At 48.1% G+C, this 16782-nt stretch overlaps 1 protein-coding gene across 4 annotated transcripts in view; it reads right to left on the bottom strand.

Annotated features, from left to right (window-relative positions):
• Nucleotides 1-16782, bottom strand: part of si:ch211-45c16.2 (mitogen-activated protein kinase kinase kinase 13) — a 45906-nt gene that overhangs the window by 4061 nt on the left and 25063 nt on the right. For 3 of the 4 annotated variants that reach the window (XM_041264185.1, XM_041264184.1, XM_041264186.1), the window contains 12 exons: nt 14930-15590; nt 14524-14707; nt 13981-14172; nt 6039-6197; nt 5190-5348; nt 4688-4796; nt 4272-4381; nt 3615-3731; nt 2464-2604; nt 1625-2378; nt 1269-1339; nt 340-643 (listed from right to left, as the gene is read on the bottom strand). In XM_041264185.1, the coding sequence (XP_041120119.1) occupies nt 340-643; nt 1269-1339; nt 1625-2378; nt 2464-2604; nt 3615-3731; nt 4272-4381; nt 4688-4796; nt 5190-5348; nt 6039-6197; nt 13981-14172; nt 14524-14707; nt 14930-15500 (2871 nt within the window). In that variant the 5' untranslated portion in view covers nt 15501-15590. The remainder of the gene's footprint in view (nt 1-339; nt 644-1268; nt 1340-1624; nt 2379-2463; nt 2605-3614; nt 3732-4271; nt 4382-4687; nt 4797-5189; nt 5349-6038; nt 6198-13980; nt 14173-14523; nt 14708-14929; nt 15591-16782) is intronic. The other variant, XM_041264187.1, reaches the window with a different exon arrangement.

The raw sequence follows: 16782 nt of genomic DNA, 5'->3' as shown, positions 1-16782 counted from the left end.
GCTAAACAAGCTCTAAATACATTTGTGTTTCATATCCACTCCAATGTTCTAACTGCAATCAGACAATGACTTACAGCACAGGTACCAGGATGCAGCAGTTCACCTTTAGCACTATATCTGACATATTTGCATATTTCGAATTAGCCTTAAAACAAGTGATGAACCAAAAAGATTCTCTTGCATAATAAGAGGCACACTAGTAATCATATTAATAAAGCCAATAAACAGCAAGAGGAAACCTTGGCTAACACTCCTTTAATGGGAATCAATCAAATCAATTAGTCATCTGCCGCCAGAAACACTATGGAGAAGGTAAAGCAAATAAAGCAACGTACTGACCTCATAGCTGTGTTCGTCGGCACAGAGCTTGCCGAGGGAGATCTGAGTCTTGACCCTGCGCACGGCGCACTCCTTGTCGGACAGCCCGTCAGACTGCGTAGAGATGTCAATGGGGATCTCGGGGGTCTGTGAGAGCAGCTCGTCCAGCCGCTCATCCAGCTGCTCCTCCTGGCTGTTCCCGAACCCGTCCAGGGGCCCGCTGTGCGAGTGATCGCTGGTGTTGCCCTCCTCCCCGTCCGACACCGACAGGTTCTCAGAGCTGAAAGTAGAACAGGACTGGAAGCTGCTCATGCAGCGGTGAGGCCTGCAAGGGAACAGAGGCGGTTACTTTTGAACAAGGCACGCAGCTTGCATCCACGTCCCCTTTAATGGAAAAAAGTACTGTATGGATCATACAGCAGTCTGGCAGAAATAGCAAAAGAGCACAGGGGGGCACTAGGTTTGCCCACAACTACTATTTCTTTTCCTTAAGCACCATGTTTTCAGCTGAAAATGTGTCAAGCTCCCCATAGCAGTATTTATGCAGGTTTCGAAACTCACACTAGCCCTGCACCCAGTTCTTGGGTTCAGAACTACTCTCAATTAAGTACCCAGGTAAAAAAAAAAATCATTCCTCCCCTACAGCTGCATGAACAACAACTATTACACAAACATACAGACTTACATGAGACTTGTGTTGTGATAAGTGTGATAAGTTCTGATTGCTCAAATATACCTAAACAAGGTAGCTCTGAAACCTAGGTCTGGATGAAGGGCTAGTGTTTCTTACCCTGATGTATGGTAGTTAGCACTGGTAACTTCATAAAAAGAACGACTCCTCAGAAACTTCAAATCCGTTTTTTCTCGGCTTGAGACTCATTGGGACTTAGCAAGTGAGGCTGTCTGGTGCCACTTATGTATGTGTAATGGTAACAAGGTTGAACTCTCACCTCTGTCTACGTGGAAACTCCACTTCGCTGTCCACCTCTCCTTCCTCCTCTTCGGACGAGTAGTCTCCATTCTAAACATAAGAAGGGATCATATTGAGATGCAACATCCTGTTGGAAAATAGCATGCATCTACAGTACAAATTAATTTTGGACCCAATTTAGAAACCAGTAAAAGGAAAACTATTATAAACCTCACAAGAAACATGTAATTTGCAGGTTACAGCAGTTACATTTTTGTACTGGGCTGGGATGCTCCATGTTACATTTACAAAATGAATTGTTTTATTCCTTACAAAAAAAGCACTGACTGTTGTCAGTACAGTGTTTTGTTCTGTTTTGCTTTGCTGTTGCTTTACCTTTCGAAGGGGTCGCAGCTTTCGAGGTTGTCCCTGCGGGGTAAGGTGCTGGGGGGTGGCGCCGGGAGCGGCTCCCTGCTGGAAACTGTCGGTCTGCTCTCTGTCCTCAGAAGCTGCAGCGGATCGCTCTGACTGCTTGGGAATTTCATAGGAATCGAGGAGGTAGCAGGCAGGGAGCTCAGGCTGGCTGGGAGCAGAGCAGTTGGCGTCAGCCAGTCTCTCGGCTGGCACTGTGGTAGTCGGAGCCATCTTCTGGCAGCGCAGACAGCCGGGGTAGGGGTGAGTCTGACAGCAGGGACACAGGGGGCTCTGGCTGGCGCTCTCAGAAGCTGCTCTCTGGCGGGTGTCTGCCTCCATGGTGGTGGAGAGGAGATCGGGGCTGGAGCCGGACAACCTTCGCTGGAGGTGGTCAGTGTGGGGGCTCCGCAGGGCAGCGGCCGGGCCGAAGTACCGCAGGTTGTTGGCGCAGTTGGCCACGGCGTCCTCTCTGCGGAGGTGGCTGTGAGGGGGTTGGGGATGGTGGAAGTGGTGGTTGTGGGCGAGGTGCTGCTGCTCCTCTGGAGCGGCCGGCACACTCATCAGGATGCCGGTGAACTCGCTGTGGCTGCCCTTGCTGTTGCCCCGGCGGTGGCGCGGTTTGCTGCGGTACCTCGCTTTGCCCGGTGGGGTGGATACTTTGGGGCTCCCTGAGAGCAGCGAGTGGGAAGGCAACACCTCCACGCTAGGGATCCCATCTGACCGCAGCAGATCTGGCCTGGAATGAGAAGAGGGTACAACGGTCACCATTGTATTATTGGCTAACAATAAACAGAACATTTCTAAAACTGAATAGTGCTTACCTCTTGGCCTGCATTCCTGCTTTGTGTGATATGCTGCCTTTCTTCCTGATGAGTTTCTCCATGGCGTTGGCCCTCACGATGGGTCTCACCAGGTGTCGCTTGTATGTACCAGGATACTTTTTCTCCACAGCCTGCTCCCTCCTGTTGGGGAAAAGACACAGTGAAGCAAGAGTCTCTGGTAGTTGATTATTATCCAAACAAGACCTGAACATTTCAAATACAGTAGTACAAATATACTATACACAGGTGTTTAAAAACACAACTGGAACTGGACACCTTTGCAAACAGTATAAATAAAATATTGGAGTGGATTGCTTGGGTATGGAAACTGGACTACGCCCTTACTCTCTAAATGGGTGGCCCTTGCTGGCCAGGCGTGAGGGATGTTCATGACCAATGTGGCTCACGTTGGCACTGTTTCTGCCATACTTCCAAATATAACCCTGTCACAGGGATCAATAGGATCGGGCTGTAAATCTCTCTCCTGACCCAAGAGGGCGATAAGCAGAGGTACTCGCACGCCGGTTCAAAGGTCGGACAGCCTGAAGGTAGGGGTGGAAAAGGAAGTTGGCCATCTTGGTGCAGGGCTAAAGGACCATATCAGGGGACAAGATTACTGTGGTCAGCTGTACTGCATTAGACAACTAGCAAGTGTGCCCAGTCACACTGATCACAGGGGTGGAGTCTCCTAGTATTTAAGGGCAGTCATTCTGTGAGTGCGGAGCCTCTGAGGTAAGACTTTGTGTTTGCCCTATACTGCCGTGTGTGTTTTGTTTGTTTGTGTTACATGTTTATTTGTACTCACCAGGACCAGGGAAGACGTGAACCATTCCAGGAAAGCTGCTGCACTACTGCCAACCCATACAAACGTGGACATTACTCACTCTGCACCTGACCACCACAAACCCACACCGAGCACCTCTCTGTGTGTGAACCTTTTGTTGTTTACTTTTCTGTTGGACAGAATTCTGGTTTTAAATAAATTACACCCTGTTATCATTGGGCTGTTTGTACTAAACACTTGAACTGTTGTGATGTCATTTCCACACCCTACACCTGCACCCTATCACAAACCCCCAAAATGTTCAGGTTGCAGGCTAATGTTCAGGTTGCTGGACTAATCCCTGGTGATCTTTTCCTGAAGGACTTACTTCATAAGCTCCTTCTCCCGGACCTCCAGCTGCAGCATGATGGCACTCAGCTCCATGTAGAGATTGTTGGCCCTCTCCAGCTTCTTCTCGTAGTGCTCGCGGATATCCAGAGCATGCCTGTCAGGGAGCCAGCAGAAACTCAACACATTGGGAACAAGAACAACATTTCTGAATGAGCACAGTGGACTAGACCTTACTACTCACCACACCCAGATGTTACAACAAAACTAGATAACTAGCATTGCCATTATGTATGATTTAAACAATAATTGAATGGCTGGTTTTACTGATGCTGATTAGCACTACCTTACCTAAGTTGAAACTATCCACATATTATTCTGAAGTAAAACTATAAGAAGCATAAGGTCAAATCTATCGATCAGAATATTAACAAATGACATATTTTCAAACAGACAGTAATTTATTCATAACCTATTTTATGGCTTCTTTTAAAAAATGTGCACCTCTTTATAATTTATATATATATATATATTTTTTAAAGCCGTTTTTTATGATCCAGGTATTTAACATTTGGGACCAACTGGCTTGGGGTGGGGGTAAAAAAAGTAAGCGAGTTAAATAATCACCTAGCATAACACAGCCACTAGGGGCCCCCACATACTTTACCAGGCTCTTAAGAACAAACCAGTTACACACCTGAGTTCATCTCGCCTGCGACGAATCAGCTCTTCATCTAACCGGTGGATACAGGTGCCTTCGCTTTTGATCTTTTCAAAGTGTTTCTTTACTTCGCCTCTCCATTCTGACTGCAAGATCAAACAACACTCAGCAAGGTCAGTGATGGAACTGCAGTGAGACCCAGGCTTACTATGATACACATCGCTACGGATTAGGAGCTTCAATCACTGGCAATTAAGAAAGGCACAAATTATTTTCTGCTAATTTAGGACTGTGATTTTCCATATTCTTTCTAATGATGTACTAATGATAAGCGATACCAGTCCCAAAATGTATCTCTAGAAGATGCGTTACAAAAAATGAAGACCCCCCCCCCCCCCCCCACAACAACACTACACACTGCCTTTGCTCAGTTTTACCAGGTTGAGACTCACCTGGGATTTGAAGTAGGTCTCCTGAGGGGTGCCGAGCACATCAGCAGAGGCAATTTCTAGGTAGAGGAGTATCTGCCTGAAGGAGGGCCGGTTCCTGGGCTTACCCTGCCTGAAAAACACGGGTATAGACTTTTAGGAAGCACAGTATCACTATATCCACTAGACCAAGCAGGAGCATGTGGTTTATTTTCTGGTAGATTATCTACAAAAACAGCAAAAAAGAATTCTGGACAACAAAATAACAAAACACAGTGACATGCATCCCCAACCACAACTGTAAATAGAAAGTTAGTAGCACGAAAAATAAATCAATATGACTCCTTATACTTCTAGATTGCTTAGAAATGTCTTAAGTTTAATCACAACTGGATAAACATACAGATGGACGCGGCCTCAAATACATCCCCAATGTGGGAGGCTGTTAGCTTTGCATTCATGACATCAACAAAAAAAAAATTACAGAGTAATACAAAGTATCAAACTGATAAGCATCGCTTCTCACCAGGTTTGCTTCATTAAAATCTTGAAGCCGTCAGGACAGGTGGAGGGTACTGGGAGATGCAAGCTGTTACTGCCGACTCCCCAAATGATAGCAGAGGAATCCACGTCTTTATAGGGGATCTCACCGGTTAGTAACTCCCAGAGTACAACTCCAAATGACCTGGAAATAGACATGCAGGGAGCGAAAGGAGAAATGATCAACAATCATTACAAACAAAAAATCTGAATACATTTTCACTGACTAGGTTCTGTAACATGTGCATGCACACAGGGGAATCAGAGGTGACAAATAAAAGCCTGGTTATATAAGTATGCTACACTGCACTGTAATGAAAGCAGAAGGAATTAAAGACTATCAACAATAAAGGGAATCAGGGTTCTGGTGGGGAAAGCTATAACTGCTGAGAAATGTAGAAAGCACAGTTGTAGGGGGTTCAATACACATTTGCTTGTAAATCAATGTAAACCTACATGGTAATTTATTTTATATTTTTTTCGGGAATGGGAGTCACTTGTGTAAATGGGCTGCCACATTCATTTCTTATGCAAAAGAAATCCCTGACATTTATTTCCCCATGTCAGTCTGTTTCAATCATGATGTACAAGACAGCAAATCTGATAGCAATAGATGGCTGATAGGTTGACAGTTGCTTTTGTAACCAATACTGCACCAATTACTTAGGTTTCAGTAACAGTCTCAAAAGCAATTACTCTACAGGCCACAGACTTTGTGGCACATCTGCCCCTCCCTGTAAATATACAACAGAGACCTAACATATTGAGTTACACTGATTGTTGTTAGAGGCTGGGGGAATGTGCCCCGGTCCTCACATACTCTAATCTGACTTACCAAATGTCCACCTTCTCAGACACTGGCTCGTTGCGGATCACCTCTGGTGCCATCCACGCCACAGTCCCTGCAAAGGACATCTTTGTGCTCTTGTCACTCAGCTCCTTAGAGGTCCCGAAATCAGATATTTTAACACCGTCGTAATGTGTGACTAATACACTGGAATCAAGAAAATAATGAAAATGATGCAATAATTGCAAATCTCTCTTTGTCTTAGTGCATATTTACATCCAAACAAGCAGATGTATAACCAAAATAAAACTTATTAGCAACTTACACACGTTTTCAAGGAAATGAATACATTATTTTACAGATTTTTAAAAATACTTCTCTTTTTAGAATTGCTATTTATATTAATGTTACCATAGGTTAGAAAATCCAAGATTAGGTTAAAGTTAAAAATGTTAGAAACCAAATCAAGCGTATGTTTGTAACTGAGGGCAGCATTCGTTTGACCTCAAATATATATTTAAATAAACGGCATTTTATCTCCAGCAAATTGATGCATTTTCTTTAAATTATACTCCTTGATCACCATAGGGCCTGTCAAGTCCTGTACCAACAGTGCATGTTGGGAGATTATTGTTATTTGTATAATTTTAAATGTATTTAAATATAATACACTGTAACAGGGAGAGATATGTGCTGACTCTACTGGCGTGTTCACGGGCTGCAGGAAGAGGGCGGCAGTCGCCCAACAACCGCCTGTGAGTCATGGCAGTGACACGGGGAGGTGGGAAAGTGGGTGTGTGGACTTTCCCCCTCTCTGAATGGCTGAGAGGCGGGTCTTGGGTGATTGTTGGTCCTATAAAATAACGCTCTGTTGTTTGCTCAGGTCTGCCCACTTAGACGCGCTAAGAGTGCAGAAGCTTTGATTCGGGACCGGGAATCAGCCGGGAGAAAAATAAAGATTCACAGCAAGACAGAGAGAGAGAGCGGGGAATCCTTGGGCAGACCCCAGCGTACTGTGAAAGAGCATGCTAGATAGCCGATAGAATAGGACGGTGATCCGGGTCGTGCGAGTAGCGGCGACCGGGATAACGCTGCCGAGTGCAGCACCTTTTATTTGTAGTTTTATTACTGTTTTATTTTCCCTTGTTCTTTTCGCCTTCTGTTTTCATTATTATTTCTTTGAGCACCTGCGAGTGCACTTGCTGTTCACGTACCAGCTGTGGTATTTCCGTGGTGCTGTCTATCATCGTTGATAGGCAGCCCACGGTCAACATTGCCCTCTGCCGGAAAAAGCAAGAACTGTTTGAAAATAAAACTGGGCACCTGTGTGGTGTTTTCAAGTACACCTGTCTGTCTCCTAGTCAGTGAATTACCCACACCCCTTCCACACGTGGTTTTAGAAGTGGGATTCACTGGCATTGCCCCAAGCAGTGCGTCCACGGAAGGAGCAGACGAGCCATGGATGCCACACAGTTTGCTGCTATGATGGACCTCCTGCTCCAGACGCTCACCGCAGCAGTGCAGGGGGCGGCTAGACCCGCAGCTCCAGACACCCAGTTACAACGCCCCACAAAAATGATGGCCGAGGATCGACCTGACGCCTATTTAGAGGTGTCTGAGGCCATGGCGACCTCGGCCGGGTGGGATCCAGCCCAGTGGGCTAGTTACCTGCTTCCTCAGCTCACGGGGGAGGCGCAAGCAGCAGCGAGAACGCTGTCCCCTGATCGGATGATGGATTACCCCACGCTGAAAACCGTCATCCTTAATCGCATGGGGGCCACACCGGAGGGGTATCGGAAGAAATTCCGAGAGGAGCAGTTTGCGGTAGGGGAGCACCCACGAGCCATCGCCCACCGTCTGAAGGATTACGCCCTGGGTTGGTTGAACCCGGAGCTGAACACCAAAGCCAGGGTGGTGGAGATGATCGTGGTGGAGCGCTTCCTGGAATGTCTAGCCCCGGGACCTCGGCTGTGGGTCCAGCGGCAGGCACCAGACACGCTGGACCGGGCGGTCGAACTTGCCGAGCGGTACCAGGCAGCGGAACCAACGCCTGCGAAACTGCCCGGGAGGAGTGCGGCTACTGGATCGTCCCCTCAACTGGCCCCGGAAAGGGCGAAGGGACTGGGGGGAAGGGGTAGTCCAGGATTTGGTCGGGGGGTGTCGGCGGGAGCTCCCGGCCCGGGTACTGGGGCAGGGTGGGGATACCCACGGGCTGCTGCAGTGTCGGACCGGGGTCTCGCGCGGACGCCTTATCGGCGAGCCCCTTTTATGGCTCCAGTGTTTCCCCCTCTTTCCAAAACTTCGGGGAGAGAAACCAGCCCACCGAGGTGTTGGACGTGCAGGGAGGTGGGCCACCTCTCCCGGGACTGCCCCGTGATGGAGTGTGACCTCAGCCGACCAGGTAGGCGCGTTCAATTACCTCAGTCACTTCAGCACACGGGTTTTGTTATTCCTGTGACAGTGGATGGTACAAAAACCCAGGCTCTCCTGGACTCAGGGTGTAGTCAGTCTCTAGTACAGGAGAGCCTAATCTCACCGGGGCATAAACGTATATTGGGACGGGTGCATATTAAATGTATTCATGGGGATGTCCGCTCCTATCCCAAGATAAATGTGTGTATGACTATTGGCCAGCAGGTGACGCAGGTGCAGGTAGGATTATGTCCTCGATTGCCAGTACCAGTAGTTCTGGGACGGGACTGTGAGCAGTTTAAAGATTGGTTGGCTGCTCTGACAGCCCCGTCTTCTTTATTGGCTAAGAAAGAGGAAGTAATTGGAGAGATTTTTCCCTTTCGCGATCCAGAATGGTTTTGCCATAGATTTAAACCCCGTAAAACTAAACGGGAGCGTCGGATCACTAAGAATGAGGGCTGGCAATGGAGGGAGTCGGAGAAGTTTCAGGTGGGGGCGGTTGGTGAAGAGTCCGGGGGGGAGGTCGCGGAGCCAGCGCAGGGGTCTGGCTTGGCTGCCTCTGCTCGGGACCGACCTGACCCCGAGTTGGAAGCCATGGGAGCTGATTTCTTAGCTCGCTCCCGTGACTTCCGACTCGAGCAAGGGCGTGACGACGTGCTGGGCAGGCTCTTTGACCAAGCAGCGGTGGTTAATGGTCGGGTGGTCGAGCCCAGACGCGCCGCCACGTACCCCCACTTTGAAATTGATCGAGACCTACTATACCGTGCTGATAAATTACCCCAGACCGGTGAAGTGCGTCATCAGTTTCTCATTCCTCAGCCCTTTAAGGAGGATTTGTTGCAGCTGGCTCTCGCTATTCCCCTGTCTGGTCATTTGGGAAGGGATAAAACTAAAGCAAGGCTTGTGTCACGGTTCTTCTGGCTGGGGCTGGATGGCGATGTTAAGCGGTTTTGTGAGCGTTGTGGGGAATGTCAGAAGGCCAGCCCTAGAGCCGTTCCACGAGCCCCTCTGGTGCCTTTGCCCCTAGTGGAAGCTCCGTTTGAGCGTATTGGGATGGACATAGTTGGGCCAATAGAAAGGAGTGCGGCAGGATACACCCACCTACTTGTCATTCTGGATTACGCTACGCGTTATCCAGAGGCAATTCCCCTCCGATCTATGTCCGCTAAGTCTGTTGCCAACGAGTTTGTGAAGGTTTTCTCCCGGGTGGGGATTCCCAAAGAAATACTAACCGATCAAGGCACCAATTTTATGTCCCGGCTAATCCGCGGAACATGTAAGCTTTTGGGAATTAAGACCATTAGGACCTCGGTGTTTCATCCTCAGACCGACGGTTTGGTGGAACGCTTTAATAAGACCCTTAAGAACATGTTGCGCAGATTTATTCGTAGTGATGTGCGTTACTGGGACCAGCTGATTCCTCCCCTTCTCTTTGCGATCAGAGAGGTTCCCCAGGCTTCTACGGGGTTTTCACCATTCGAGCTGCTGTATGGGCGGAAACCCCGGGGCGTGCTCGACCTGGTCAGAGAGATGTGGGAGGAGCAGCAGGACAATTCGACCAATACCGTCCGGTATGTGTTGGACCTGCGCAAACGTCTGTTGGAAAATGGGCGCATGACAATTTGCAGCAGGCGCAGCACAGACAGGAGACACAATATAACCGAGGAGCCCGGTTGCGCACATTTCAGCCGGGGGATAAGGTACTTCTCTTATTACCCAGTTCTGAGTCAAAACTCTTGGCTAAGTGGCAAGGACCCTTTGAGGTTACACGCCAGGTTGGGAAGGTGGACTATGAGATCTGCCAGCCGGAGCGACGGACAGAGAAACACATTTACCATATCAATCTCTTAAAGCCTTGGTTACAACCAGAGGCGTTGTTAGTGGCGCATGCAGATGACGTCACGGACCTAGGACCTGATCTTTCTGTGTTGGCAAGAAAAGGATCGGTACAGATTGCTGAGAATCTGACACCAACGCAGAAATGTCAGGCTCGCGGTCTGGTGGCGGAGTTTCCTGACGTGTTCTCTTCCGTCCCGGGGCAGACTCGAGTAGCCCATCATCACATTGATATTGAGCCGGGGGCGCTAGTTCGCCAGAGGCCGTACCGTATACCTGAGCGTAAAAGACAGGTAATAAAAGCGGAAATTGACGAAATGCTGAGACTGGGGGTAATAGAAGAGTCCCAAAGTGACTGGAACAGTCCAATCGTTTTAGTCGATAAGCCAGACGGGTCAACTCGATTTTGCATTGATTTCAGACGAATCAATGAGAAATCGAAATTTGACGCTTATCCGATGCCCCGAGTAGATGAGTTGCTGGAGCGTCTAGGCACGGCTCATTTTATGACGACACTGGATTTAACGAAGGGGTACTGGCAGATACCCCTGACTCCGGAATCTAGAGAGAGGACGGCGTTTTCGACTCCCTTCGGGTTGTACCAATTCAGGACCATGCCCTTTGGGTTGCACGGAGCCCCCGCCACTTTCCAGCGGATGATGGATCGCATCTTGCGGCCCCATCAGCAGTACGCCGCTGCTTACATAGATGACGTGGTTATCCACAGTGAGGATTGGCCGAGTCATCTGTGTAAGGTAGCGGCGGTGCTGCAATCCTTGCGGGAGGCGGGGCTCACTGCTAACCCAAAGAAGTGTGCCATTGGGAAGAGTGAGTCGGAGTATTTGGGGTATCGAGTAGGGGGCGGCCAGATCAGACCGCTAGTTGCTAAGGTGAAAGCCTTGGCTGACTGGCCGGTTCCTACAACCAAAACCCAGGTGTGCTCTTTCTTGGGACTAGCGGGCTATTATAGAAAGTTCATCCCGAGTTTCGCTACGCTCGCTGCTCCCTTGACAGACCTCACCCGGAAGGCTGCCCCAAATACGGTTCAGTGGACGGAGTCGTGCCAGAGGGCCTTTCTCGCCTTGAAGCGGAGGCTGTGTAGTAAGCCAGTGCTATGCAGCCCGGATTTTGGTAAGAGGTTCACCCTGCAGACGGATGCGTCAGAGACAGGTCTCGGGGCAGTGTTGTCTCAGGAGGTTCGGGGAAGCGAGCACCCGGTCCTGTATATCAGCAGGAAGCTCCTTCCCCGCGAGAAAAATTATGGCATCATCGAGAAGGAGTGTCTCGCGGTAAAATGGGCAGTCGAGTCACTCCGGTACTACCTCCTGTGGCGACACTTCACCCTGGTTACAGATCATGCCCCCTTAGCATGGCTTCACCGGATGAAAGATAGCAACGCCAGAATCACACGGTGGTACTTGGCCTTGCAGCCCTATGCCTTCAGGGTAGTCCACCGAGCAGGAAAGCTGCATCAAAACGCAGACTTTTTCTCTCGGGAAGGCATGGGGGTGTAAGATTTTCGAATGAACCGGTGGTGTCATTCTGAGGGGAAGGATATGTAACAGGGAGTGATCTGTGATGACTCTGCTGGCGTGTTTACGGGCTGCAAGAAGAGGGTGGCAGTCGCCCAACAACCGCCTGTGAGTCATGGCAGTGACACGGGGAGGTGGGAAAGTGGGTGTGTGGACTTTCCCCCTCTCTGAATGGCTGAGAGGCGGGTCTTGGGTGATTGTTGGTCCTATAAAATAACGCTCTGTTGTTTGCTCAGGTCTGCCCACTTAGACGCGCTAAGAGTGCGGAAGCTTTGATTCAGGACCGGGAATCAGCCGGGAGAAAAATAAAGATTCACAGCAAGACAGAGAGAGAGAGAGAGCGGGGAATCCTTGGGCAGACCCCGTCGTATTGTGAAAGAGCAGGCTAGATAGCCGATAGAATAGGACAGTGATCCGGGTTGTGCGGGTAGCGGCGACCGGGATAACGCTGCCGAGTGCAGCACCTTTTATTTGCAGTTTTATTACTGTTTTATTTTCCCTTGTTCTTTTCGCCTTCTGTTTTCATTATTATTTCTTTGAGCACCTGCGAGTGCACTTGCTGTTCACGTACCAGCTGTGGTATTCCCGTGGTGCTGTCTATCATCGTTGATAGGCAGCCCATGGTTAACAGTGCCCTCTGCCAGAAAAAGCAAGAACTGTTTGAAAATAAAACTGGGCACCTGTGTGGTGTTTTCAAGTACACCTCCTAGTCAGTGAATTACCCACACCCCTTCCACATAGACCCATAATTTCAATCATATAATCTGAGTAAAACTAAAAAAAGACCTTTGTTTCTACTGGGCTTAGGCACAGAATGTCCCAACTCAACATTAGCTGAAGCGCTAGTTCACAGTGGAGCAGCTGCTGACTCCCACACATCCTAGTCCTGCCTGCCAGTGTAGCCTCTGGGATACCAGCCTGCACCAGGATGAAACATTTTACTATACAGTAGATGCTGTTGCTATGATGGGTAGGAGCAATGCTCCTGTATAAAATTAAATCTGTAAATCCAAGGTTTAATACCTATGTTGCCTCCCATGCTGTAATGACATTCATAAAAAAGTGGTAGCTTTCATTTTATTCTAGTCTGCTGCATGAAAGCCAGCTCCGCCCCATGCACCCTCTCCAGTTTTTGTCCACAAGCCCCTCCCCCTTTCAAAAATAAACTCACACCCATCCCCTTGTGCAAAGATGCACAAAGCTGGCTACAGGCAGACAGCTGCGCTGATGAGCCAAACCCATGCAATGCTTCCCTGGCAGACTGCTGGACATCTGCTCCTGCCTACAGACTATATGCAACTCTGATTTCAACACTACTCTGGTCAATCCAAATTTTTTTTTTTTTTTAAAACAAAAACTAAGAGCTTTAAGAAATTCCTAATATTCTTAATAAAACACAAGTGTCTGGGGTTAAAAACAAACAAACTAAAAAGCCTAATCGATAAACAGAATGCTGATTGTATTCTTTTCTTCCTAAATAGGTCAGGTTCAGTAATTCTAAGGCGATCTTTTCTACTGATGAAGCACACATTCCACACTGATTATACAACAGGTGACTGCTGTAAAGAACGTGGAGCGGCAGAGTCTAGGAAAAGTGTAAATCTTTCTGCCCTTTGCAACCGTTGTGGAATTTATGAATAATGAACCTGGCTCTACTGTAACAACAGATAGTCAAGCGGTTTAAGGCCCTCGCTCGAAACACTCTTGTAGGTCTGCTTCCATCAGAAAAATGGGAACTATTGAGATGTACTGACATGCTACAAATAAGCACTGGATAGCTCATTTCCCTTAAAAGCATGTTTTTTTGTCTTTACTCCAGGGCAAACAGTTTTCTTCCATTTGCTATGAAAGGAAAAGAAAAAACATTCCAGTAATGTTACAACTTAGAACATAGGTAGACTAGTTTTTGAAGGGCCAATATAGCACTTTGGACACAAGAGTAAAGCTCTTTGCGGGCTATGGTGTTTATCCTAAATGCGGTTTTCCCAGGCTGTACCCTTTCAATATTTGTGTATACCTTCTCAACAGAACAGTAGCAAGAAAACATTCCTGCCCCCTTTAATTCGGTCAGCCTTCATTATCTAATAAGAGGAGGAAGATTACTCCATTGTCCGGCCCCTGAATGGGGGGGGGGGGGCTCAAAATTTTTAAAAGAGGGCACCATGCTGCAAGACAATGTGTGTGCAGGTTTTCAAGCGTGTTTGACTTACTTTGGTGATTTGAGGTCCCTGTGTATGATCTTGTGGAGATGCAGGTAGTTCATGCCGCTGGCTATTCCTGTAGACCAGTCGACCAGTAACCGGGGGGCAATCTTTCTCCCTGACCGCAGCACCTCATATAGCTGCCCGTGGGCACAGTACTCCATGATAATGCAGTAGCATGGAGCCTGCGTGCAGACGCCCCTGCAAAAGGGAACGCACTGGTTAACAACAGCCAAAATGAGGTTTTACAAAAGAAAGCCTGGAGAAGGATACTGTAGCCATCACATGCATGATTGAACATGATGACCCATAAAAAGACAAAACAGAATCATCTCTGCGGTGAAGCTTATTACTGGTTGGAGAAGTCTGAATAGCTAAGAGCTGATTTTTACAGGGTCTCAACAAGAAAGGAAGTGCAGGAGAAGTAAACTTTCACACATTGTGCTGTGAAGGGTATCTCTGGGGCTGCATACCCCATTATGGATTGACAGTTTAATATTAGTTAATATTACTGCAGGTGGTGGGTGCAGGGGAAGGGGTGGTGCTACGTACTTGAAAGCAATGACGTTGGGGTGTTTGAGCTTCCTGAGGTGCTTGATGTCTGTCTCCTTCTGCTCCCGCACCTTTTTGATGGCCACCTCTTCCATGTGGAGCTTGCCCAGGAAGACTGCCCCCTGGGCACCGCTCCCCAGCCACTGCAGCTCCGAGATCTCCTCAAAAGGGACCTCCCACGTATCTGTGGGGCAAAAACACCCCGTCAGATGAAATGTTCACTACCAGGAGGCTGTGGGGCTGTTTTCTAACATTTATATCCATTTATGAACCTTCCTTTTTTCATTTACTGTATAAACCCGTTAATATCTCTTTTTCAAAAGCAACAACCTGGTATTTGTAGATATGGTGCATTGTGATCGTACAACACACAAAGAATCTAAGAAAAAAATGTCTATGTGTGTACCTTGCTGCTGCAGCTTGTAGTCTGTGGAGTAGGCTTTCCCAATGATGTTCCAGACCGGACGCAGGCAGCCGAAGAGCCCCTCCAGGAAGCTGCTGCTGCCGCTGCCTGACCGGTGGAAGTGCATCTTGAACTCATCCTGAGTTCGTGCTCCGCTGCAGCTGGTGTGGCTGTTACCGTGGCCACCATCGCCCTCACTCCCGCCACAGGTGTGTCCCGGGGGGGGGCTAACAGGGCGTTCAGGGTCCTCGTTCTCCTGCAGCTGCAGCACACTGTTGTCAAAGTGTCGCTGCTCCTGCGCGCAGTCCTCACTCACACTGATCAGGGTCGTAGTGGGGGGGCTGCTCCCCAGTGCCAGCGCTTCCTCTGGGGGGTCCTGATGCTGCTGCTGCGAGGGGACAAGGTTCTCTATTATCTCCGGTGGGCAGAGGAAGGGGGGTAAAGGGCTCTTGCTTGTAGTATCCCTGGCACTCAGCAGTAGCTCATCCTTCAGTGTGTCCACAATGAGGTTGGGAGAAGAGGAGGACCAGTTCAGCACCTCTGGAGGGCTGCCCATGGTGCTGTGGGTGTGCATGGGCTACAGCGAGAGAGGGAGAGGGTGAGGAGTGGGCAAGCTCAGCAGGGTTCTAAAGCACAGTCCTGCTTCTGCACTGCCAGGAGAAACCTGTAGGAAGACACACAACACAACTCTTCACAATCAGGCTTGTTCATACTGTATGACACCAAGGATAAGGTGGCCTAAGGTTTTTAGTTCAGTTTAGTTAGACAATTACAGACATTTTAGCAATAAGACTTTGCCAACATATTCTGTTCTGACAATCCGCTGCAGATGTTCATATCCTTTCATAAACTAAATCTGGCACCAAGGCATTTTTCTATTTTGGTTCTACAAAGAAATCCGCATCATTTGGATAATAAATGTGGTTGTTTCAAACCACTAATGACATTGATAAAGTTTAATATTTACAGATCTAAATAATCTCTTCACCACCTGGAAAGTGGAAGACAAAGTACACTGGCTTTACTAGCCTGCCAAATTAGTTTGTTTGTTTTCTACTGTTCAGCACAAGGTTACTGTGAATAAATCCTTTTGGCTTTCAGTAACTTAGCCCTGGACTCCTCTTGCCATGGGTAACCAAAGCCCGGCGAGTCTCTTCGAGCTGCCAGGAGTCCATGAATTATGCAGGGTCAGTACACTGGGCTGAGAATGATTTGACGCTGAAAGATTAAGCTGAAGGAGAGACTGTTCTCTCAGGTAACGCTATAAATAATTTATTTCTGCTTGATAGAAAACAGGGCTGTCTGTGTTCGTGCCACTCTGTAATTCCACACAGGGAGTCCTTCACAGAGATAGGTTTCAGCCAGCCTGGGGGGGAGCGAGAGAGTGGAACCTGGAAGTGGAACACTGGAACCTCTCTACCAGAGTCACTTCTTCCTCACTGCTACCCTGTTACTGTACAAACATAAAAACTAAACACAAACAATTTTGGGTCATTCCATGCCAACTCAGCCAGTGCCGTTGCCTGTCCATCTCAGATTTTCCTAGAAAAATTCACCTCGGGGTTTTCAGACACAGAGTTTGGTTAATGGAGTAGTCCAAAACTCCCAGGAAATTACCCACTACCCACTTTGATATAATTTACAAATCTGTAGCAGCTACTGATTTGTAAAAGGGTCATTCCATGCCAACTCAACCAGAAAAGTGACATTTCATTGCCCATCCATCTTAAAATTTTCCTTTTAAAAAATGACAGCCATTTTTTTTTTTTTAATTTCCCGTTCTACCTGTGACCGTGCAAAAGCCAACCTAAAGTGAAAAAGGGACCTTGACATGTGTAGCACCTCGTTCTATTTGT

The sequence above is a fragment of the Polyodon spathula genome, chromosome 11, assembly GCF_017654505.1.
Source record: "Polyodon spathula isolate WHYD16114869_AA chromosome 11, ASM1765450v1, whole genome shotgun sequence".
Taxonomy (NCBI): Eukaryota; Metazoa; Chordata; class Actinopteri; order Acipenseriformes; family Polyodontidae; genus Polyodon; species Polyodon spathula.
This window is presented reverse-complemented; position numbering and strand designations above follow the sequence as displayed.